The 25469-nt window shown below is 31.1% G+C and overlaps 1 protein-coding gene across 2 annotated transcripts in view; it reads right to left on the bottom strand.

The window, feature by feature from the left end:
- Nucleotides 1-6748: 6748 nt before the first annotated feature.
- LOC106717083 (neuronal calcium sensor 2) overlaps nucleotides 6749-25469 on the bottom strand; it is a 57894-nt gene continuing 39173 nt past the window's right edge. For both annotated transcript variants that reach the window (XM_014510791.2, XM_014510790.2), the window contains exons 2-5: nucleotides 9853-9971; nucleotides 9376-9519; nucleotides 9019-9147; nucleotides 6749-8268 (exon numbers count right to left, since the gene is read on the bottom strand). In XM_014510791.2, the coding sequence (XP_014366277.1) occupies nucleotides 8092-8268; nucleotides 9019-9147; nucleotides 9376-9519; nucleotides 9853-9963 (561 nt within the window). In that variant the 5' untranslated portion in view covers nucleotides 9964-9971 and the 3' untranslated portion in view covers nucleotides 6749-8091. The remainder of the gene's footprint in view (nucleotides 8269-9018; nucleotides 9148-9375; nucleotides 9520-9852; nucleotides 9972-25469) is intronic.

The raw sequence follows: 25469 nt of genomic DNA on the forward strand, positions 1-25469 counted from the left end.
TGCGAAAATTTCGAATTGTGTTTACACAAGTTTCCGATTACGTAAGCGGGTGGAAGGGTGGTGGGGTAGCCAACTGATGCGTTTTCCCTGTTTTCACTTTCATCGGAGCCGGTGCGCTTTCCCTCTGGCTATTTTTACATTGTATAACCTACTACAATTTATCGAGGTCATGTTTAGACGAAAAAAACGAGAGTATTTTTTATACTTATAAATATAAATATACACATCACCTACAATATTATAGAAAGATTTTATTTTATGCTTAATTCTCAATATTTTATACACTAACATCTAGTTTTGTACCTAATCTTCATTGTGTTCTCTTAGTTCCAGTTCGAATTGGTTACGTACAATTAGAAAAGCTAAAGAGATATTATAAGAGCTATGATTTGGGCGATTAATACCCTCAAGCCATTCGTAAAAGCTGCAAATCGATATCACCAACTAAAACGTTCATATGACCAATATGTAAGCAATTTTCCAAGCGAATCCCTTTCCCAACCTGTTCCATTTCCTATATCTGCATAATAGATAAACTTATATACTACGTATGTAAATAAGTGCTCGACGGCCTATAGTATGGAGCCCCAATATATAGTTTAAAGCTATACTTATATATCGGCTTGACAATACTAGCCCCCTCATACCAGGATATTTTACTTTCTCTGGACGAGGCCCCTCAGGCGCGTCCTATACACCGTCGGAGAAGGGGGGTCGGCCCTCTGCCCCTTTCGGCCACCCACTGGACCCACCTCACGCATAGTATACACCATACAGAGAACTAACTCTGCCAGTCTCTATAAACTCCTTCGTGTGTGTGTTTACATATAATCTACTTATTTAAATACGCAATTTAGAACGTAGGTACTCATTCCGAGTTAAGCATGTAAGCACGCATGGAGCTTAAATCAATTTAGCAAGGAATTTTCTTTGTATGAATAAATCCGAATGGACAGTAAGCTGCCATGTTTTAAATCTACGTAATCTGTATTGTATCACTTAATCTTTTCCTATGAAAATCAGATTTAGTAAATAGCAATGATAATTTGTATTAATGACTGACTTTGCATACAGAAATTGTCGTAGTAGCTGTAGTAAATGATATTACAAAGAGTTTACACTTAGAAGTCAGAAACGTACTCACTGTGGAGCCTATCCATAATCTATTTACATTTTCAATTAAGCTTTAATATAAAGTCTCTTTAGAGGCATAAATTTAAGGACATAAAATAAATTTTGTTTGTGCTTCATTAGCCTTAATTAATTTGAAAGTAAAATTCACTGCCGTTATCTTATCAAGGATATTGTTTTAAATATTAAAGACAACATGCTACGAGTAGTTATCGGACGTAGGTAGTTACGAAAAATTTGGAAATCTTCACCGCATATAGTTCTCTGTATCCCAATTTGTAGTTTGGGTTCATTAGGATTGAAGTTAGCAGATAAAATTACAGGTGCAGTGTAGTTTACAGCTTCGTTCATCCTGTGAAATTTCTGACTCGGAGCGCGTGCGCATATCGTTGCATGAATTTCAGTTCCCCCTGTATCTTCTCTAATACGTCTAAAAATATTAAAAACGTAGCATTTTGGAAGCTACTGTCATATTATTATTAAAATTAAAAACTTATTTCAAAAGCGCATCATTTTTAAATATATTAAAAAGTAATTAAAATATTCAAAATATATAGATTTTTTTTTCTGTAAGGTTGAATTCTTCGTCCTTCGTGATCCTAGAATCATTGGCGTGAGGGTGTGGCGACGTTGCCGTATTGTGAGGGCGCATCGCATGCTGCGTTTCGCGCGTTGCCACACCGTACACCAATGTTGCACACAAAACATTTTTTATGATTTAACAACAATATCCTATTGCAACTTTGAGGCTATTCGAAATGTTTAGTAATTTTAAGTATTTGGTTTTTTCATGACAAGATACATATCGTAACATACCCAACTAAGCTTTCAGACAGTTTTTAGTGCATGCAAAGAAGAGTGTAAAAGCGGGTTTCTAAGTTTTATGTATCGAAGGATATTTATTAGAAGTAAATATTTTCAAAGCTATTGTAGTTACTGTAATAACTTATTTAAAAAAAGTGCTTCATGACAAAAATAAATTTAATATTGTTCTTTTAAACAGATAATCGGTGCTAAAAATGTAAATTACGGGATTTTTGATCGTAGCTTTACCAAAAAATACCACATGTTTAAAAACGCATCCATTTATATTTTCCAATTTCGTTGTCCGCTTATCAATATTTTTCTTTTATTTAAACTTTAGGCATTATAAGAATATATTTTGTATTAACTGTGGTAGTAAAAGTTAATACTTTTGCCAACTACTCAATCTCAAGCTCTAAGCACTCTATTCGCATCGAAGGTTCATGTTTAAAATACTGTTGGTATGGATGTGTAAATCGTCGTCTCGCCATCTGGTATCAACTCATGTAACCACAGCAATCTGTTGTAAGAAGGATATATGAATAGCTTGATTTTCGTTATAGAAATTGATTCAAATATCACTTATCTTTTTTCAGTTTTTAATGTATCCCAGTGATAGTCTTTTATTTTATGATTCAACTCCATTATTTGTGGATTAATACATCTAGTCATAGTTACTTTATAAACCTTTATTTGAAATATGCTATCGCCATCTACTAGCTACGCATTAAACTATTACATCAGAGGTTGATTTTGTAGTTTACAATTCTCTCAATAGACGACAGAAATTTTAAAATCGAAATTATTATTTTATTTATTTAAAATGCACAAAATCATAAATTCAATCATTCATTTTCATTACTAAGTTGCTAGTGTTACTTGGCTTCCACTTTCATCTCTTACTTACTTACTTATTAATTACATAATTTCATAATCTTTCTCCTAACAAACAGTTAATAACGTTTGGTGCAATTTACGCACAACATTCCGACTAAACAAGGTCTCTAAAGAGAAGCCAAATAAAGGTCATCAATAGATGACTTACGTACTTAGAAGTTTGGCTCTTCTAAGAATAAGTTCAGAAGTACGAAGCCAAAACAAAGTTGGCTTCTTTAAGTCGGAGCAATCCCATCCTAAAAATTATGTGTTTACTTATACTAAGTTCATTTAAAATTATGTGAAAGGTAATTGATATTGCGTAACCAATTTTAAACATTTTATTAGATTAATAAAAAAAAAATAGTAACGGTGCGAACTAAACACAGACATTCAACACAATGTATGTATCAATTGTTTTTTTTTATTTGAATATTCCTGCGTGTAAAGTATAGAAAAGAATTTATTTGTGAATTCAGATAATTATAACCTTGGATAGGTTGACTACTGACAGGTTGATTCCAAAAATGAATAGCCTAGTTAATGTTGTCAGTCAAAAAATATTCAAAAAGTTTTTTTTAACGTCAGTTTAGTTTGTTCAATATAATAAATTGCATCAACTTTTTTGGAATTACCTAAAAATGGAAATTATATTCGGCGATCAGCTGCATTCAATTTCATGTCGAGAATTTTTTTAATTGTTATTTCTATAATGTTACTGGTTTATTTGATTAATTTAATTCAATGGTTATCGTTTTTGTAGTACCAATCACACGAATAAGTTACATGACAACATTTTATTGAACCAATTATCATCGCGTCTCGTAACTTGCAGCGCCATCTGGTGGTCTCCGTCGTATGTCCGGTTTAAATATTGTTTAAATAATATATTTTGTCATTAAAATAGTTTTAATTGTTTTAAATCATAATGTTACTTTTGACCTATAAATTCGCGAGTGCGAGAAGAGTCGGAAAAACGTTTATTTGCATTCAATTTACGTCTAAATAAATGACCTAGAAAAAAGTTATTACAATTTGCTCATCGAACTAGAACTCAGAGGAAGTATGTCTATTATTTTTAAATAAGTATCCCTGGTTTTACGTCGCAAATTAAGTTCGTTTAGAAAAATAAGAGATAAAATTAAAATCACAAAGAAAATGACATTAAAATAGTATTTAAGTTAATTGATAATTATGAACGAACTAAACTGGGGTGAAGCAAAACAAAATTTGTATTTTATTTGTAATCTGTATATTATACACGAATAGGCAAGGTGTGAATCAAAGTATGTATTCTTAGATATAAAACAAAATTGTGGAATAAGGTGTTAACTCCATCTATTACAGTGTATTGAAAACATTAAAATTGAAGTCAAAAAGTCATTTCAATTCATAATAACAAAAACTATAAGCAGCATGACAAATCTTAAAATAACATGATCAATGTTTTTGGACAGCAAATTGCGATGTAAATGTCCTTAATATAAATGTTATAATATATTTAAAGCAAGATAAATAAAAGTAACATTTTAGCATACTAAATTCCATTTTATTTGCCAATTTTAACACCAATTTTTAAATCTAAATCTTGTTTAATGTAATTAAGATAATGGCATGTAGTAGCATAAAAGGTAGGTACAATTATGTTGTGAGAAAGTACAATTAATATTAAAATCAATTAATGTAATATATGAGAGTTTAATATAACTTTTGAACCTGATTTAATTCCATCATACGTTATTTTCGGAGTTTTTAATTAAAACAATAGAATATCGCACTATAAATAATGATGTATGATGTATGATGAATGAAAATGCATTTTTAATTTAGAATATGCGATTATGTTTTACAATAGCCACTAATTAGATAAGTATGCTACTCTATGACACATATCTACTACGATTTTTAAATTTTTTAAAATATGCATAGTCAAATAGTGTACAAAACGAATTGTGCCTGAAGCGTTTCATAGTTTCGCTACATCTATACGGGAAAAGACAGTGATTAGACACATAGATCGAATTAAGATTGAGCTGATTTTAAAATCTCCAAGATATAGTTTCTGAATTTATATTTTAATGTTAAATAAATATTAACAACAACATTAATTCCAATGATATCATGGTTATTAAAACAAAATTTAAAAAATAAAAAATCTAAAAACATAATAAATGTATGCTGTTTACTGAATCTAAGTTAAAAATAAAAATAGGTTCTTTGGGCCGCCATAGACTGATTGCTTCATGCAGTGGATGTTCTCGTCATCTCGTTCTCGTTGACGTGACGTTGACGGTGTTGAACAAACGGCCTTAGAATATTAGCAATTGACGTTTGCCATACTCGAACCGCAATTTGTAGCCGTCCGCAAGAAGACCGCTTGAAGCTGTCGGTACTGCTTAAAGTTCGCTTTTACCCGCCGTAAAATAGATTTTGTGATAATAGAAAAATTATATTTATACTAAAAAATTATAAATATTATCTAGAAAATGGACTTACGACACTCAAATATCTCGAAATGACGACAATTCACTAAATTAAAAAAATAAAAACATTGAGGTCGGCTTTTGTAATGAAACTCCAAAATGTTGGGTATTTGTGTAGTAGCTAAATAAAGGTAGTTTTTCTGTTTTATTTTTCTTCTTTCGAATGCCATTTCGTGATATGTCAAACAACACCCTGTTAACGGGTTATACCAATGATGAGTATTATTGATCCCTCTTCTTATGCATCAGTCCTTTTTTTGCCCTTAATTGAATCCTCGTAATATAAGATACAAAATTTATGGCAGCTCAGAATTAGCCTGCGACTGTATGTCTGCGAAGATGGGCCCTCTACAATGCATTACGTGCCTTTGATATTTAATATTGTGTTCTTCGCAGAATCGTGCATAATTGTGAACCGCCATTAAGTTTGGATAGCGCTGTACACGCGTCTAGTGATTCTTGTTATCAAAATGAGTTCAATGTGAGTTTTAATGTCCTATATTTTAATGTTCGGAATCAAATATCGCGACGGTAAAAGTAATCGGAAATTAATTATGAAAATAAAGTAAACATGTGTACAATAAAAAATATTAATCGGTTTCATTTGATATTTCTATCAGATTATTTTGATACAGTACCTTTGTATATAGATTGCTTGTCATTTAAAAGACAATAGTATTGAAATACAAACAAAGTAAACATATTATTGCGATTGAATTTACGTGTATCGTGATTACACCAGAAACATAAAATAAAATACGTCTTTTCACTTGTTATCACACGCAGATATTATAATTTATATTAAACTGAGCCGTAAAAATATTCAGAAAATGTAATTATAATAATAAGTTTATAAATAAATATAAAAATAAAAATAAATGTTACAAAGTAAGAACAATAAATCCATTCCAAATACTAAAGTATTACAATTAATATAAACATGGAATGTCACTCGTAAAATAATTAGTTTTCAGTGCAGAATATTAGGTTTAAATCTTTGAAGTAATTGTTGATTTCCATTGCCGTAACACTCATTTTGTTTCTTTACAGTATAAGGTAGTAAATGAGCAAGCAGTCACAAGTTCGCCAAAATAGCGAAGTGACCAATGCCCATAGAATCCCAATTTTGCAAATTGTCTAACTATAATTAGTTGCGTTGTTTCATTGCCAAAACAGAGATAGATATGTTTCATACAGGTGTTTCGGTGGTCAATATGGTGGTTCATATGAACGAAAATTTTAATTTACAGCTATTAACTCTTTCAATGGAAATTTGTCTTAATAAAGACATTGATAATTATTTGAGATTAAATTCAGCTGCACTGAAAACCTTTATAGTAAGATCTTAAAAGTAAGTGCATGTTTAAATATAACTTTAATCAGATTTTCATTGCCAGAGACTAGCTTATGTATGCTTTGGTAGTTTTTAATTTATAAATGTATAGAATTTAAATTGATCGAAAATATAGGAAGGCTTAATATTTAAAATAAATAAAGTAAAAAATAACCTATTTGTACAGAGAACTAGAAGGCACAGTAGTGGATAGGCAGAAAAGAAGGGAAGTTCGTCATAGACACGTTGAAAAAATCTTAAATCCATCAAGAGTTTTAAATTCAAAATATCTCGAAGCATTATAATACGACATGTCATTTGGTAAAGCATTAAATTATACTGAAAAATGCTTAATCTAAAGGGTCATAGTTTACAACTTAACCCATACAAGATGGATAAAATTTCGCGAATAGATGAGAAGACACCAATAATTAACCTGAATATACACCAATATTGACGTCAACATTATATTTACGCTCCTTAATATTAAATAAGTTTTTGGTTAAAGTTACATAATTCGACTTAACCATCAACGGAGGTGGTCAGATTGTAAACGGCAAGTTGGAGTGCATCCGTCATAGTATTATTTTTACACGAGAGCAGCACAGTTAGATAGTTAACAATACGGCAATGATGTACTGCTATTACTTGAACGCACACTGGAAAATAGAACAGTATAGTTTTGACTATTCTGACTGTTGAATTCGTTTCGTTTCGTGTAACACAAGCATAAGTGCTCATTCAAATAATAGCAGTACTGCACTGTGCACTAAACTGTCTCATTATGATGCCCTCGTGTGAAACTAGCATAAGTTGTCAATCATCTAAATACAATCTGATCAGCTCCCCTTACACATACACTAATTGTTTCCTTACAATAAATTAAGATTGACAAATGTGCAGCACAATAAAGGTTCATAAGACATAGAATACATTTATCCCGATAAAACAGTCCGGTGACGTAATACAAAATAAAAAGTATTTACGTTTCGGTTACTATAATGAGATCCCGATGTGAATAATCCGACGGCGATACTAAATAAGACGGTTTATTTCGACAGTTTACGACATAATAGGTATGGCACAAGTAAAACTTCTACATCGATTAAAAATTCTAAGACATTTCTTCAACATAATTTATATGAAATTTCCAATTTATGTACTTTCTACCAACAAGGACTACTATTCCTATGTAAACTATATTAACATATCCGATTCAAAAGCGTCTATAGAATGGGTCATTATATTTTGACTTTCATTTGTTGTTGATGTTGTTTCACTAACACATTAATTTTGACTTAAAAAGTAAAAAAATATTTACAATCGTAACATAGTATAACAGAATGACGACAACAGCCTGAAATTAGAAAGGTGAACTAGTGATCGCCGTCGGGTTATCGCCTAAGTACAAAGAAAAAGTGTTTTTGTGCGACCGGACTGCGGCTATAATGTTGCAGCACCAGCTTAGGGCGCAAGCATCTTTGACAGCTCCTCGTCCTGGAGACACCCCTTGAGAAACTCCTCCTGAGTGAGCTGGCCGTCGTTGTTCTCGTCCATTTTCGCGAAGATGTTCTTAGCACGCTCCTCAGCGGAATCGGCCGGCCTGTTGCTGGAGCAAGCGCCGAGCATATCGTAGATCGCCTGCAAAATATTAGGTGATGTATTATAATTTGATGCTTACGAAACTTATATGAAAGTAACAATAATTGTAACTGTGATTCATAATTCGTTACCGATTCGTTGGCCAACAATTTGGTATTTCTCAGTATACTTTCAAACTTAAAACTACTTAATTTTAACAATTTTTAACTTAAATTCGACATACTTTAGTAAACGTATGATAAATATTTTTTTAAGTTTTATGAATTGACGTTACCAATTTTTACGTAACGGTCTCAACTCCGTAAGACCCTCCTCAGATGTTTTATAACTTACTTCTAGTTAAAATTATTAATCGTTGTTAAATATGGATTCTACATTTTTAAATAAGCATTAGAACAGTTTTACCGAAACGAAGAGAAATTTATTGAATTAATCACAATTTGGCTACACGATGACAATTTGACAATAAAATGTAATCCAATTAAGTTTGATACAGGACTAAAAGTTGTCAAAATGTCACTTCGTAATTCGTTGACATACTCGAACTATAATTGTGATTGATCAAGGTCAATAAATAGGTAAATTAAATTAATTTCTGAGGATTCAGTCCAAGCAACCCATTTGCAATCCGCTGTCATCTGTGACTACAGTGTTTACAAAAATAATCTAGACAATGTTTTATATTAATTTACGAAATTAACGTTGACATGGAGTAGAAAATAGATACCAAAGCCGAACTTAAAAATGACAATTAAATTGATTTGACCATTGATTTGGTTGAGAACTAACCTGGACGATCTTAGTCATTTCTTGGATGTCAATCACTCCGTTGCCGTCGACATCATACATGCGGAAAGCCCACTTGAGTTTTTCCTCGGGTGTGCCGCTGGATGTGACGTGGATCGCCTGTAGGAATTCCTATAACAAACATACATTTCGATACACGGCGATTACCCAACAATCTATCTGACAGACAAAAAACATCTCGCAATGTAAAAAATAGCAATCTAACAACAGATGGCGCTGCGCAATAAACATCAATACAGAATACTAGAATAAATAACTACGCTCAGCTTATCAAATAAATCGCCATACAGTAATGGATCGCTCCAATGGATTAATAACGTTCCTATAACTAATGTATACCTTGAAGTCAATGTATCCATTCCTATCCATGTCGAAGGTGCGGAAGACATGGTCGCAAAACTCGACGGCGTTGCCGGATGGGAAGAACATCTTGTACATGTCCACGAACTTTGCCGGCGTCAAACGCCCGTTAGGGCAATCTTGCTGTAATTCAAATATATCATTCAATTAGTTTACTTAACTATAAATGGTGCTCAGTAATACATAGGTATAAAGGCGACTTTAGCGTTGTAGTCGGATTTAGAAACTAAGAAAACACCAATTACCGGAAACGAGCCTAAAATAGATTGTGTTGGCGCAAAATAATTGGGAAAGGAAAGGAAAATATATTTCTAGAAATTTATTCAATTATATCTTGTGATAAAAATAATATATATATATATATATATATATATATATATATATATATATATATATATATATATATATATATATATATATATATATATATATACATTCAGACACTATTATTTTTACCTTAAAACCCTTGTACCATTCTTTGATGGTTGTCTCGTCATAAGACGTATGCGTCTTGAGGAAATCCATATCCTCTTTGGTGAGTTTATCTTTACTAACGAAGCAGCCCATTTTGTCTTCTGTAACAATGAAAGAAAGTGTGTTTGTTAAAAAAGTAATGTCACGGAACAGTTAAATCTTAAATACCTTAAAAATTCGCTCTGTATAACACTACTACTCTAAACAAGATAACCAATGCATTATTAGAGATAAAATTTATTTACAAATTGTTGCTATTAATTAACACTGCACAAAATTCGCATAGCCTTGCACATTACAAAGTTAGAATTTTAAGTCATTGAAGATTATGAAACAAATGTGAAGCAGAACGTGTTATATATTTTAATAAAAGTAAATAATAATTTTAGATATATTTTGTGTCAAAGATATTCATATTTACGAATTTGATAAGAAAAAGTTACTAAAAACCTGCAGGGAATTATCAACCCAAGTGCTGTAACGAACTGTCAACAAAATTATCTTCGGATAGCTAAAGATTTTTTCGTACATACTTATAAAAGTAAACATTCTTTGTGACAAAAGGAAAAGTATTTAAGGTTATATAGTTAACATAGGTTTTTATTTCGTATACTTAACAAACAAACAGTTACAGTAAGTATCACATTAAAATGTTTATTTTATTCGACTTATTGTTAACTAGAATCTCTTAATGTTGTCAAGCTACGTTGAGATTCGAAATACCAGACGTCTTAGCCTCAGACAAGTATTTTCACTCATTGCTGTAAATAGCCTCGCAGTCTTACTCTTAGAAAATCTGCATTGCTAAACATCTTCGGATCGTCGGAGACAATTGACGTCGGAGACGATTATTTGTAAAATTTTCTATAAATGTCTACGACAAGCAAAAAACTTATAAGGTAGATTTTAACAGTTTCAATTTATTTATAATGCACTTTATTGAAGGAAAATTGCCGCCTCAAGTGTGTTAAGGTGTTACTTACCTGATTACTAAAGCGAAAATTTGATATTCCAAGAAGCGCTTTAACTTGAATATCTGCATAATATTTGCAAATATAAAGGACATTCAATAGGAGTAAATAAGGTTACGTGAATATATTAACACGGCAGTATTAGGTTTAGTATGTCGCCAACTATAGAGTTGACGTCTCGACACTGAACAATTAAAACAATATATGGCACATACTTATATACCTCCATAGAAACACCTTTGTTTTCAAATCGTTAGTGCCTTTTTCAACATTGTCCAAATTTACAATAATCGCTAATTGTAAATAAAACACAAAAGTGGAACGATGCCGTCTAAAATTGAAACTTCTAAATAAGGTTCAAAATATAAACTAGGCAGTATTGACGAAACGACGGTAAATTTAGAAAACCGCAGCCTATCACCTCCGTGCTCTTCAAGTATTAAGGTCTATTCGGAAGTGTACAGAGAATTTCGATTTACCTCGTACTAAAACCAGCTCACTATTTGTCTTTACTGAGAACTGCAGATGAGCCAGTTTTAGAAGATACATAATTAAGACAGAATTTTCTATCTTCCTTATTTTGCCGTAAGGCGGGAAAATCAATTTGCGATAAATAAAATATAAAATTGTGCGAGTGCAACTTTGGAACATATTATGACTGCAGCACTTTAAGTGACTTATAGACTTATAGTCGAAGCGATTCAATATAATATTAGTAATAGAGCGGACATTACAAGCATTTTTCCGTAACGTATTATAAGCATAATCGCACATAATCGACAATTCCGCCGTCACAAATGTAAAGCCAGTATTATAAATATCGCTTTCTTCCGCACTGCGAAATATCTCAACGAGAGTCCGGTTTAAGGGTGAATTACGCATGCTACTTGTTTCATACTTTAACAACTTTCCACAAGTCCACTAGGCGCATTGAATATTTACTTTAATTATTATTTCTTATTTGTACACATACAGTTATCCGATTGAGTTGAAAATTAGTACTATTAACAGAATATGTATATAAGTATATATACTGAAACAACTGCATACAAAGTTAAATAAGTTAGCATGAAACATCGTGAGATGTTAATATTTTTAGAATACTTTGTGACAGATATTATATAACCGAGTGTAACTTAATAACTTGATGTGATTTACAAGCTTAAATACTTTGATTTTTAAAAACACGATAACGATCGAAGCGGAAAAACAAAACTTTTGAATCTAAAATTTTTAAATGTCAAAATTACTAAGACAAAATACCTCCTTATTGCTAGGCAAGTCTCCGCAAATATATCAAAAATAATTTTATAAATGACAACTTATTAAATTCTATTTTCAGTTTTAGCGAAGAAACGTTTTCGTAATTTAATACCTGGTATTTAATTTAGACAGCATTCGTTAAAGGAATTTTATTAGTGCTGTCATTAATTCACGCTCATATAAATAATTAAATTTAATCCGTCAGATTTAATTCATCTTGTGTTTAATTGTTAACGAAATGGATATATACTCGTACAAACAAATCTACGTATTTTTTCTATCAGAAAAGGGGGTACTGATTACGCGGGTTACGTTGGAATATACATTTGTATGTTCCATTTTAACTTTCGGTATCCTGACTTAGGTTCAACTAATTTTGAAGATTGAAGAGCTACCTTATGGGCCTTCAAAAATGTTACTTATTGTACATTAACGTTTTGTCATCGACAAAATTTGTACAGCGCTCCAACCGGGCGTAAAGTGCACGAACATATCTCATCAATTTTTGACATACTTGGTCGATTACGTTACGAAGGCACTTGTCGCAAATACTCGTACTTGACGCTCTGACAATGATTAAAAGTTAATTACATTTTTATAAGCCTACTGTGATTTTGGTACTGATTTCCTACATTCACCGATGTTTATTTCCAAGTGGTTTTAAATAATGAAATTAGATTTTTTACAGCACATTAAAAAAAACATTTTAATCTTAGAAGGATACAATTTTGAAATATTCATGTACACAAATCTATTGTCGTAGTAAATATCTGTAGTTTTAGGCATTGAGTTGTGTTACACGACATGTGTTCATACATCTAGAAGATCGTATGCAATCTAATTGTGCCTCACTGTAGCAAACACTCTAAGTCGACGTCATCATGTCCTAGACCAGAACACGTGTCGTAATTGACAATGTACACTTTAAGTTCACTTGAACGTGCGATGTGCACACATGCGGAGAGTCGGACGTAAAGTGGATCTGATAGTGTGCAGTAGACTTTAACTATATCGAAAGCAAACAGTACGAAGCGAGAAGCTATGAATAATTAAAATTTAATTAATATGAAGCTTTGTTGATTTAAGGGAGCTCACGTTAGGTGAAATATTACACTGTTTTATGAGAAATCCGCGACGTTCCTTGCAGAAAAATAATCTTGTCCTTGAAACAAGACAAACTCCGAGACACAACCTCTTTTTACAAATAACCAATTAGGTAGCAGTAAGTCGTCAAAAGACGGGATAATAATAACAAGCAATTAACCGTGTACCATTTACCGACCTTTTTTTCGTAAAGACACTTTTAAAAGCAGCGTCTTATGGGTAATTTTCGTCTCAATGTATACAAAACATTCAAATGGCTGTTTCTTTTACGGTGAAACTCCGTCAGATTTCACGATTGCACAAAGTTTGATCCCTAAAATAGATAACTTCATTAACTAAAAATACGATCACTGAAATATTTTACTTGGTGACCTTAGATTAATATGGCGTATAGTAGAGAAATAATATTTAGGTAATTGTATCAACCCTAGTTTTCAATTTAAGATGGTTATTTTAAGACGTAGTTCTTGTATGTATAGTGAAATTGTTCCGATTGGAATCTAGCGTGACTTCTGTGTACTAAGTAATGAAATTACAAAAATCCATAACGTGCTTTTTATTAAAAAGTTTACGTGGTTTTAGGCTGTCAAGAAAAACCTTCACAATGATTTTATGTACGATTAAAAATTACGTTGGTAGAACACCATAATGGTTTTCGTGTTTATTCGGCTTTTTCAGTTCACGAAAATAAATCCCAATATCAAAATAACTCATTGTAAGAAACAACGAATTACCAAATTTCAAAACATATGGTAAAAATAACAAAATAGATATTATATATAAATATATCATTAAACTCATCGAATACCCATCTAAAAATTTTTTAGTTGAAAAGAAAAATAAAATGAAAAGACGTCAAATTACGTACGTAACAAAAATCAAACAGAGTCTATAAAACCGTAGAATATTTAATGAAGTTACCTTTAAGGGTAGTGAAAGGAAATCTGATTAAATTAAGGCTCGACGGGTTTTCACAAAAATGCGGCATCACGCTTTTAATTTACCAAAAATCCGATGTATTCAAATAAAATCTGATTAAATTGACGTCGTATTGAATCATCGATCTTTGTATCGTCAAATTGTAAAACTGTAACAAGTATAAAAAATATGTTTACTTAAATATGTTAAACATTTTCTCCAAATTATGAACTCAAATACTATAAAGTAACAGACAGACGGCTGGTACGTTACTGCTGCCCACTACTGAGTGCCAAACATTGACCGTTTGAAGATATCCGTGCACGACGGCCCTTAAATTACAGCATAAATAATTTGAACATCCCACATTTATAAAAGTTAAAAAAAGGTTCAAAACATCTACTACGTACAGTAAGAGCCAGAGATCCTATTTTAATAGAATTACATTAGGTATTTGATCTTTTTCGTATTTTTATAAAACACTAGCTTTTACCCGCGACTCCGTCCGCGCGGAATAAAAAAAAAAAAAAAGAAAACGGGGTAAAAATTATCCTACGTCCGTTTCCTGGCTCTAAGCTACCTGCCCACCAATTTTCAGTCAAATCGATTCAGCCGTTCTTGAGTTATAAATAGTGTAACTAACACGACTTTCTTTTATATATAAAAATATAGATAGATGTACTGTACTGTAACCCATCGTTACAAGAATAAAATTTTCATAAAAGCATTTAAACACTTTTCAGCGAAAAGTGGTTTTGAGGTTCACTGATCTAAATCTTTGTAACTCAATTGCTTAATCGAGTAAAAGCTATCGCGTTCTTGCTTATAAATTTCCAAGAATTTCTTGGTACAAAAAACATTTTACTAAAACAATAAACTGAGATAGTTAGTTAAAGCATGACACTGCACTTACTTAACTGAATTTAATATTCTGAATAAGCCAATGACGTAATAACGTGCAAGACATCTTCTAAATACCGATACGATGTTGCAGAAATTGTTCCGCAACGGACGCTGGTGACAGTGTGTCCCAAGTTCAGCCGAAGGCTAAATAGAATTGACTTACGGATAGTGTCTGCATGACCGGTTCCTTCCTCACATATATGTTAGTTATAGATGTGATTGCCGGCGTCCGCATTACGTCATATAAAGCGATTCGTGAATGGCTATTTTAAGATGTTTCAGAACGGAGAGGAAAAATAGATTAAGTGATTTACGCGGTCGAATGTATATTCGCTATAGACCGAAATAGTTTTACGATAAAGTCCAAAGGTAAGACAAGCGTAGTGACGCCAGATTGACGGGACAACGGAGAGAAGGCAGAACGTGCCTTCGCATACTAAGCCGGATATTTGCATGTTATATTTGGCATGAGAGATTTCAGATAATGGCACTGCATAATGTCTTAGGAGCGTGTTACAGATAAATGACTGCCACTTTGCTTTTTTACGAGTTGCTATCAAAGATGGTATTTACTTTAGTACAAATCAATTAGTTAAATTATTTTAGTTTGTAAATTGCATATTTTGTAGTTATTTGTATACATAAACGTTTTAAAATGAATACTTCGTTTAGAGTACACGGATAAAACCGATTGGAATGAAAAATAAGTGTCACAACATAGCTTTATTCATAACTAGCTTTTACCCGCGACTCCGTTCGCGCGGACTAAAAAAATAGTTAACGGGGTAAAAATTATCTGCCCACCAATTTTCAGTCAAATAGATTCAGCCGTTCTTGAGTTATAAATAATGTAACTAACACGACTTTCTTTTATATATATATATATATATATATATATATATATATATATATATATATATATATATATATATATATATATATATATATATATATATATATATATATATATATATATATATATAGATTTTATGATTATCAAGAAACAACAGAACAGTTATTAAATTTAGAAATTTTACACTACAGTACAGTAAAGTTCGAAATGTCACTGCCTGCCCTATAGAGAGTTCCAATCGCCGTTGAGTGCAGTTACAAGATGGGACCTCATCCGTGTCCACTGAGATGAAAAGCTTTTCTGTGTTCCTATTCGTGCATAAATTGAATTGTATACGGCTCCCATGAAACCTCTTCAATATATTGAATTCAGTAGCAAATTATTTTTTTAGTATTTAACATATCGTTGAAATGTCATATTCAGGTAAGCCTCGAATGAAAGAAGACTTTAATTTTGTCTACCTCATGGATAGTAAGAACGCGCAGGAACTTTTGTATTGATTTCTCTGAAATAAATATTTATTGTATTCTAAGCCACAAAAGATAACAATCACATTTACCGGGTCAGTCTTGTCACACGTTTATCGAGCCGAGTGAAGAAAAAGACCAAAAAGAACGGATATCCTCCGTTCTATTGGTTTTTTGGCAGAAATTCAAGTTTAGCTGTTCATAAATTGTAACTTAGCGGAAGAGTTTGGGTAATTACTTTAAGATATATTGCAGTTGTTACATGCTATCGGCAATAATCAAGCTATTTGTAGTATAAATCAATAAATTATTTTAACTCGACGTTTTCGTTGATATCGTTATTTTTAAATAATAATAAAATCAATGATCCCAATTTTGAAGATTTCTGTACTTTTAAAAAGTTACATAGTGCATCATATTAAAATTATCTTTCTACACATAGATCAGAAATTGAAATGAACTAAATTAGACTTTAGAAAACCCACCGTTTTCGCTTTGAGCCGTAAATCTATTTTTATTGCGTTTTATTGATTACATTTTTATTTCCCGGTTGTTAAATAAAATGTGTGGACGCAGGTGCTGACGACATTACGTGTTGACTTTGCTTCGATGTGCATTTTTTAAATTAAAACAAGAATATCATTTAAGCTTATTCTAAACCATCTTATGTACTCGTATATATAATATATAAAAATTATGTGCCGTTAAGAAAGAGAATAATTATTTATACTAGTATTACAATGAGAAAAGGTTCATGATTACTTTGTTCTAGATAAACTCAAAAAATCCGCGTCCGATATCAAAAATTCACTCAACGTCAGAAACCTTTAATGTCTTAATAATCCAATTCTGATTTTTTAACTAAACAAAGTAGTGTCATATGAAAGTAGATCAAAATGGGTAGATTGTCTTTTTACTTTAATATGATTTGAAGGTAACATTTATCCATAGCGGTAAGCTCATCCATGTGTAAAATATATTCTCAAACAATGTATTTTATTTTATAGTAGTGGATGCAAAATAAACATTCTCATATGGTACCTAAGTTATCTCATGAAATGTACATTTCATTTCACACACTATGAAAATAATATCTTTGTTTCGAATACGTATTGAATATGTTTATTTTGACTACAATTTTACATACAGTAATATTGTAAGTTTTTTGATGTTCAAAAAAGCCTAAGATAAAAAAACCGATTGGTAAGTTTCAGCCACGGTCTTACACTCCTAAGAACAAGTTACAAAATACTACACCTATGACTTTTCACAGGAAACGACGATTACAAAATGTTTCTAAACCGGTGTTTCAGCAGTAGAAATCCATAATAACAAACATCGTAAAAACAAATTCAATTCGAATATTAACCGACTGACGCGCGTGCTATGTTTTGAAAGGATGGCACAAAGCAAATCTTAGTCGTCATCGTATATTTAATTTCTCTAAAAGCTTTTGATAGGAATAGGCGTCTTCATTGTTAATGTTTCTCCCTCTTAAGTGAATTGAAGTGCTGGATATAAATAATAATCACTGGTCTTAATGCCTCAGTACTAACAGAGATGTGGAAAATATTCTACGGCACGCTCATATTTATTCTCGTTATTTTAGAAAAGTGTTCTTTTTATTAAAGTCATAAACAACTAAACCTATTCATATTTTAATTGTTTATAGTAAATTTATATCTCCTTTGTTATATTTACTTAGATCCATTTTATTTTCTAAGTGGATGAAAAGTAGTTTTTCGAGTGGAAAACTAATCAGTATTAAATAGAGGGTGGATTTTCAATGAAGTAATTAATACCAAAAAATCCGATGATAGGCATTGCTGAAATACTTTGAATTCTTATCTGTTTTTTAATAGAAATAGATCAAAAAAACAACTTTGTAAAATCCTAAACATGTAAAGATTTATATTTTAATTAAAGTCATTTCATATTGGCCGTTGCTAGTAAAGTTTAATATATTAGGTATACAACACATTGATTATTATGTGTCACCAGCGGTGGCATTAATTTAATGACATAGTTTAGGAAAATCAGGTCTGCAGTATTCTATTAACACTAAATTTCTATGGCATAAACGGCCCGTAATTTTCATGTCTATAATTATAATAAGTCGTCGAATATAAATTATTTACTGCCACGTTGTGGTTAATCACTAAGCGTTTCCCTCAATATAGTTATGGTATGAGAAATCTACTCGTATATAAGAAGTCCATACTGCTATAGTCAATTTCAAAATTAATAAAAAGATTTTCAAAAACAGAAAACAACTTTATTAAGGTTTTACTTGTCGTAAAAGTTTTTAATATTTCAAGGTATTTTATAATAATTATAAATGTTTCACAGTATGCTAACAAACCGTTAACTCATTCTGTTTAACATATGACACTGTAAATACAAACTTCTTGGCTCACTTTCAAATATTTCGAGAAACAACGACAATTTAGAGACTCCACCATCAAGTTACTTATTTTTACTTATGTACTGTATTTTTTTTCACTTAAAATTTTGTCTACATTATATAAGTCCATACGTAAATGTAATAATTAATGTTAAAATTTTATTTTGTTAATTCCGTTGAAAAGTTGGTATATCCAATTTTTTATATGCTGTAATATATTTTCAATACAATTTTCATAGGACTCTTAACGAGGGATCCCATTACCAAACACGCATACTAAAACAAATTGTTATCCCTTTCATTCCCTTCAAAAAAACAGAGACAGCAATGATATTTCAATAGCGGAAACTCGCGCTAAGGTAACTTAATAGATGTGTTATAATTCATAACATTCGATTCAATTTTATCAAGACGTTTCAACGAAGTTCAAAGCTTTATAAAATATTAAAGCATAAATGTTTCCTTGCAATATAAAGGCATCAATGTATTTTGAAATTATTTGAAATTTATGTTTCTACACAGACGAATCATAGCTTGTTTTCTATCCGTGCTACTAAACTTAATAGTAAATGATTAGTTCATGTTTTAAGATTTTTTTATTCTTATTCAAGTTATTTTTCATTGTTTAAACTTCCAGCCGAATTATTCGTGATAATATAGAACATGAAATACATTAACACGATTAATATGTTCAAATATAATACAGATATTAGATAAGGTTACAGATTTATTAACAAACTCTATAATAAATGATATAGACGATAACCCGTGTCAAGCTGATGAAGACTCTTTACCGATAAGCTCGCAAGGCCGACTTGGACTCTGATATTTCAAATTATCCCTATTAGGTATCACAACTGTATAACCAACTTTAAAAAACCATAAAATCTATCGTAATAGTTTATGTAGCATAAAAAACTTAAATCAGTTTTCCCATTCTTACAAACTATAACATTTTTAATATTATTAAAAAATTGCAAATAATACTTTCTAAAAAAAATTACTAGTTCAGACACAGTTTGGATTAATGTGGCGCTCCATCGATCCAATTTAACTTACTAGCAGTTTTGGTTTAGTACTTTTCTTTCATATTAAAGTTAACCAAGCATTCTATGATAATAACATTTCAAGATTACTGAATATTAATATAGAAAAAGATTCCGTTTTAAAATGGAAACAAATAATATAAAATAGTTTCACGTTCTCTTAAACCGCTGTGGTGAATTCTGTTGCAACGACTAGCTCCTTAAGTAATTCAGTGCAATAAGCAGTGTAAAAGCGTAGCTCGGGATGACTTGAATAAGCACATGTCGGGAAAAATTAGTCTCTCCGGACTGCTCTTGTCAACTTACATCACATTGCGTCGAGCGAAAATAGGACGAAGTACACCGGATAGTCTGTGTTGTTTTATTACTGCAGTATAATTAAATATAAAACTTAGATTTTACTTTTATTTTACTGCTATCATTAAGTAAACTAAATTTAACATTTAAAGCTTAAAATTATACGTGAATAGTAGATTTATCAAGCGTATGTGAGCCTTCATAAATTTATTTAGTCTCAAATGTCTCTATTGACTTAAATACGTTTATACTGTATGAAAAAAAGAAAACAAGACGAATATGAAATAGAGCTCCTTTTACCAGCAATGTTAAACTTCGGTGATAGGAACAAAATGTATATGAGATTCAAGATAAGTACCTCAAAATTTAAGCATTTTAATTTATGTGATAACAGGAATATAGAAATTTCGTCCACAAATTCTAAAGAAGAGCTTATTGGTTGATAATGACTTATAACTATATACATGAAGCCTTGATTACAATCGACGGAAAATCGTTAGAAACGTAATCTAATATATAAAATTCTCGTGTCACAGTTTTCGTTGCCATACTCCTCCGAAACGGCTTGACCGATTCTCATGAAATTTTGTGAGCATATTCAGTAGGTCTGAGAATCGGCCAACATCTATTTTTCATTTTTTTTTATTTTTTTTTAAATGCGCGCGAACGGAGTCGCGGGCGACAGCTAGTATAATATATAGCATAATTAAAAAATAATTAACATGTTATTTCCATTTTTTTTTTTTCATTTTTGCAATTAGGAGAATATATCGCGCACTAATTAGAGGCGGAATACTTATTACGTAAACACTGTTTACTATCATAATTAGTAACGTTAGATATTATGATATCGACCGTTTATGGTCTTATACAAATATATTTCTGTATGTAATTAACAAAAGATCTGAATTAATTAATTAACAAAAGTTCCCTATATTTGTGCTACCTATTTATTAAATTGGAAACTAATTCATCCATTATATTATAAAACTATATTGCTATGATAGAACACATATTTGGATAATTTCTTAATTTATTTCCATCGATTTGAATATTAGTAAGAATTTTAAATAGTTATTATATTTAACTAGCTTTTACCCGCGACTCCGTCCGCGCGGAATAAAAAATAGAAAACGGGGTAAATGTAAATATCCTATGTCCCTTTCCTGGTTCTAAGCTACCCGCCCACCAATTTCAGTCAAATCGATTCAGCCATTCTTGAGTTATAAATGGCGTAACCAACACAACTTTCTTTTATATATATAGATTTTAAGTAAACCTCTAAAACCATCAACAGTTTTGAAATTAACAGTACGCAAATCAAACATTTACCGATATAAATCGAGTAACCGCAATTTATCAGACAAAATGTCTCCAAATAGAAAATAAAATTGCTATCGAAAATTATATCACATTCAATGAAAAGCTCAATTAATTGAGAGAAACGTCTGATGATATCTCGCAGCAACGCTTCAATTGCAATTAAAAATACACGGTCATTAGGTTTTCATCTCTCAATATTATATCATTCACATCTGATGAGATTTTGTAAGTACAACTATTATAGGTATATAAATATTGACGAAAGTTCACATTATGCCAATGTTTAAATGAAAAAGTAATAGCACATAGTGGAAAAAGGTATTTTTTAAACAGCTCGGTTAACAAGCATCATTCTATTTCCTAGAATTCAGTATTGACGTATTTAATTAAAACTTTGTTACAGTCGGTGGAAACGCACCTTTTTCCCATTTAAAAGCGATACGAAAGTCAAACTCGTTACAATTTTGTGGAAACTTTTTTATTATAAAATAGCTTAGTCCGTACATTATTTAATGGGCTTTTTTAAATTGTAATGTAATAAAAATAATATATGAAACTGTTTAGTAAATATCTATCTTGAATTATGGATTTAGTGCGTTCAAATATATAGGTAAATTTTCGAGATATTTTTATTACTGTTACACAATTTTTTATAGATTTTTTGATTAAAGAGATAACATCTACACTACAACTGCTGACATAAATCAGAACGATGACGTGTAACACAATTTCTCTTGTAGTAAATACAAATAAGCTAAATGAATGAATGAAATGAATGAAGAAAGTGTTGAGGTAATTATTAATCGCTGTGTAGCAATGCTGATCATTTCGACACATTTGACGGGCATAAGAATTCGGCATTCGGATCACGTCGCAGCCTCGCCAGCGGTTTACTGCTTCATGAATAACCAACTGGTGACAGCGTTATTGCTGCAATTACACAACATTAAAATCACGTCCAAACGACTTGTAGAATGACTCGACGTCTAGACTAACTACACTTAGAAGTCGTTTAACTACTTAAAATGTGCAAACGCAAGTAAGTGATAGTCCATGTTAAGGTCAAATTTGTGTGAGGCTATTTTCTTATATACACAGAAAAAGAAATATTTTAACTGAAAGCTAAATAAATAATTTTTTCTCACAATCAGATAATAATCAATTAATCATTATACTCCAAACGTTTTCCTTACGTAAGGGTGACACAGTGCGTACTACTCCTATATATACTCTCTCTATCGTCTTACTTCATTGAATTAACTTACTTTCGGCATTCTTTTATCTTTGTACTCTTTTCAAATTTTATGGTATTTTTTCTTTGCCAAGATATAATGTTGAGGTACATCAATGTCATCAACATTTCGCAGCGATGTTCACAAGGAACGATTGTAGAAAATGTGTATATTTCCCTTGTGACTTTATAACATACTGTTTTTATTTGATGTCGCCCGAATAATAATCCTATCATAACGAAAATAGCTAAATAAAATGAGTAATAGCATCTTGATTTGATTCCACATTTCTTATGGGAATAAAAACACAATTTCGTTTAAAATCGGAACGTCGCGTCGTTAACGTTCTTGTTTTTAAATTATTGATCCGTCGCCGCTAACCTATTCCGAGTCTCAAATCGAAAAAACCACCTTTACCAATTTAAGATGAAATTAATAATTAATATCTTGCTGATGTTAATGTTGGAATGTATTGTAATGAAAGCACAAAAATCATACTTACAATAAAATTATAAAACAATCAAATGATTGACTAACCGTGGATTTCTGCGAACAAATCTTCGGTAAAAACACATTGTTTTTTCTGTTGTTTCAAATATAATTTCAGTGATGACGATATGATTTATACTGAGATTTTGGTGTCGGAAACCAACAGTAAGTTTTCGTTTACGTTTTGAGTAATCTAAGAATATCAGAATAAAAGTAAATTATCGCATTTTAAACGGTAGAGTTTTAGAAACTACGATTTAACTTTAAAGCAACGATGGTAGTATAATTATTATATGTAGCTAAGTAACAACATAAATTATTATTCTACGATAGCCTGGCATTGAACAACTTTCTCAACTGTATCACAGGCTAAGTTTGATACGAGATTCTTGAAACGAGTTCCCACAATAGAAAAGTTTAGTACAAGTTACATTTTTTTAGTAAATTTATTATTCATTGTTGTCAGACATTTTATTATTCATAAGGTCAAATTATAATGTTGTCATAATAATTTAAGGCAATGTTAAACATTATAGAATTCTTTTTAAAAGTTAAGATATACATTGTGAAAGATTTCATAGCATAATGTTTTCCAAATTAAAATACCAATAATTTTCGGGATCAAATAGTCCATTAAATATTGTGCGAGACTTATATTTACTATTGTGGGCTAAATTTTATCTCCGTCGAAGTTATAGTAAACAAAGCCTTAGGAACTTAATTGCGACATACAATACATACTTACATAGTGTAAATTCAATAAAATATAAAAGTAATCTGTAATAGTAGTCGTAAAAGACTTGGCAGATATGCATTTCTAAAGATAAACTCCAAAATAATTGTTGCGACTTGTGAAAAACATGTCAAAAATATAATTTCATAACGATGCTACAATTCGCAATAGAATTACTGCAATCAATAGCCTATACAATCTAAACATTGCGATTGTACTGCGTATGATTCCAATTGAGTTGCTGCCATACCTTCGTGATTGCCTACAAACTTCTAGATGGAATTCCAAACAACTAAGCACTGAGCCTACTACGCTCTAGTAGAGATGCCCTACGAACTAAATCTACTGTTATACTTACTACCAACTTCCTTCCTTAATAATGACATTTGTTTGTAAATAACTTTCAAGCAAGTATACTATTAATAGTGCATAATTTGTATTACTGAGTTGCTGGGCAAAAATAAATGAAATAATTTTACAAATGGAAAACAACAATGCGCTTATTGCACGCCTGCAAACATCATGAATATGTTGGACGCATGTACACGAAATGGTATTCGCGCTCTCGAAGTTATTAAAATTTCATAATCAAATTCTTTAAAAACATTGATTGAAAATTTAACGGATAATAACGAATACATTTTGTTAACAGTACAATTTTGCTATTATGATCGGGTATTCGTTTCCTCCTTAACGTGTTTTTACTTAAGAAACCGCTCTATAAAAATATATTATCTCTATTTTTTAAAGAATGAGAAGGATGACAAATTTATTTATTATATAAAATGTCTCGGCTGTGGAAATTCAAAGTTAGCTTTGTCAAAATGGTAACGAGTTTGTAAAGTAATATTGATTTCAAAAAGTTTGTTACTAACTCTACCAACCTCATTACATCTGAATAACTAAAGAATAACACCGTAAAAGTTTAAATTAAAGTACTTTTATTAAATTAAAGGCTTTGTTTATCGTTATATTATATCCAATGTTATTTCTTGAATCCATATTTTTCGAACGCCCAACTCAGTACTCAATTACTAATAGCCATTGAGTTGCGTTGGATGTCCGTAAGAAGAAAAAAGTAAGACGAACTCAATTCTCATTTAATTCTCGAACAAACGAGATTTGAACAATAATCTACCTTCCATTAGATACAGCAATTTTTCCACTCTTGCGTTGGATCCGTATCAGATATTTTTAAAGTGCCTTCCATGTACTTTAGAATGCCAATTTATAAAGCTTTTGTTCGGTAAAGTAACAGTACAGTCTCTCCTTTCAGGATTTAATACTAAAAAGGAAAGGTGTCACTGCCTTTGCTTTAATAAGACAGTCAGACGTCAACCTGTAATTGGGCTTTAGTGATACTATATAGTACCGCTGCCTGGCGGTATTCTTTAAGATTTCTCTACCAGTTTTCTAACAAGAACCATACATCTGTTTTATGATCATGGGTTTTTATCATAACATAAAGACAATTTCAATGTTGACATTTAGGAAGGCGAAGGAGATGAAATAAACTGCGTCTAAGGGGAGCCTTATACGAACGCCTTATAAAAATTGAATTTCAACACCTTTATACCGAAAATTGAGATTTCTTAT

The sequence above is a fragment of the Papilio machaon genome, chromosome Z (assembly GCF_912999745.1).
Source record: "Papilio machaon chromosome Z, ilPapMach1.1, whole genome shotgun sequence".
Classification (NCBI taxonomy): domain Eukaryota; kingdom Metazoa; phylum Arthropoda; class Insecta; order Lepidoptera; family Papilionidae; genus Papilio; species Papilio machaon.